Source organism: Amphimedon queenslandica, unplaced genomic scaffold (assembly GCF_000090795.2).
Source record: "Amphimedon queenslandica unplaced genomic scaffold, v1.1 AMPQUscaffold_4732_Cont23291, whole genome shotgun sequence".
Classification (NCBI taxonomy): Eukaryota; Metazoa; Porifera; class Demospongiae; order Haplosclerida; family Niphatidae; genus Amphimedon; species Amphimedon queenslandica.
Window position 1 is genome coordinate 1 of NW_003554958.1, and position 1,569 is coordinate 1,569.

Sequence of the window (1,569 nt, forward strand, 5' to 3'; positions counted from 1 at the left end):
TATAGACTATACATTATAATACATGGTACATTTATTACACATTACCTATAATACATTATAATACTATAGTCTGTCTATTATCCCTTAACACTACTATTTACTATTACAAAGGCCACTATACACCAGGCAATTCTATTGCTTGCAATCTGTGGTTACTTTGATGTTGTAAGCAATGTGTTGTCTAGAATAGAACAGGTTTCTATTCTAGGTAACAGTATTGCCTGAAGATTAAAGTAACCACAGATTGCAAGCAATAGGATTGCCTGGTGTATAGTGGCCTTAAAATTATCATAGCTGGCTATGATTAATCCTATTAGGGAACTTACAGATACAATGAAATGAAAAGTCCAATTTACATTCCCTCTTTCCTTATCAGTTACATATAACTCTACATCTACTGTATAGAATAATCACTTTAGGCTCTCAATAAGTATAATTACTTACTTGTTGATTGAAATTCAAAAGTTATGTTACTAGTAGATCCATTCCCAGCTTTATTAGTAGTTGTAATGTTAAACAGATATTGTTCATTGGTTGGGTTCATTGGACAGTAAGTGTAGTTAGTGATAGAGTCATTAAGGTACTGTTGATCAGTTCCTACACTGATTATATACTGTACTGTTAGTCCTGGTAGTGTGAATGGAGGATACCAACTGATAAACATACAACAAGAATCTAACTGATATCCTGTTAAACTACTGACACTATCAGGTGGACCTGGGAATGATAACAAAAATTGTTCAATTGACTAGCTGATACAAATGATGTACAAGTAAAAGTGTAACAACAATACAAACTAAATGAATGCTTGAGTACAGTCACTTCATTAATCAACATTATACTGACCTTGTACATATAGATATACTGGTTCAGTGGTAGAAGCTTCATCGGGTACTTTACAGGTAACTTCTGTACCATTTACTTCACTTGTTGCTGTTAAGGTGAGTGATGCCATTCCACCAGAGGATAATGCTGAACCATCAACTGATGGATAAGTCTCAAGAAAGAGAACAAGTTGAGTCACATTAATAGCACATTCAAATGTCACATTATCATTGATATATACATATTGTGTCACTGGTACATTAGTGAAGATACTGCCTGAAACTATAAACAGTGTAAATGAGTAAATTTAAAATTGCTTACCATGAGTAGTAAAGAAAAAAAAATTTATTAGAGAAAGTAATATTTTCTTCATACTAGTAGCTTCTGCTAGCTAAAAAAGTGATCCAACAACTTCGCTTGCTCTAGCTTATATAGTTAATACAAACTTCGTCTAATAATAAATTAACTTAACTATGTCTCAAATTATTATTAAGAATTATAAATTTCAGTTATTGCACACATTCAAAGGCAAAGTACTTATTTTAAACAGTCACACACAATACAATTCCCAACAATAACAATTATAGTTTAGATAACTCATCAGCTAATTCATACTCATCAACATCAGCTGATCTCAAAACACTCAATAAAGTAAACCATGTAAATGGCCGAGTACCCATTTCTTCCCATACTTCAAACACTTTCACCAATCCTTCATTCTTATTCCTCATCTCTTCAAGTTCA

General features: G+C 32.3%; 1 protein-coding gene across 1 annotated transcript; it reads right to left on the reverse strand.

Annotated features, from left to right (window-relative positions):
- Nucleotides 1-221: 221 nt before the first annotated feature.
- On the reverse strand, nt 222-1,556 carry LOC109592565 (uncharacterized; the record flags this gene model as incomplete). The annotated part of the gene is made up of 4 exons (XM_020007989.1): nt 1,502-1,556; nt 847-1,107; nt 445-717; nt 222-397 (listed from the first exon to the last, which is right to left on the reverse strand). Coding segments are annotated over exons 1-4 (765 nt in total), but the record flags the coding sequence as incomplete, so codon positions are not given.
- Nucleotides 1,557-1,569: the final 13 nt, after the last annotated feature.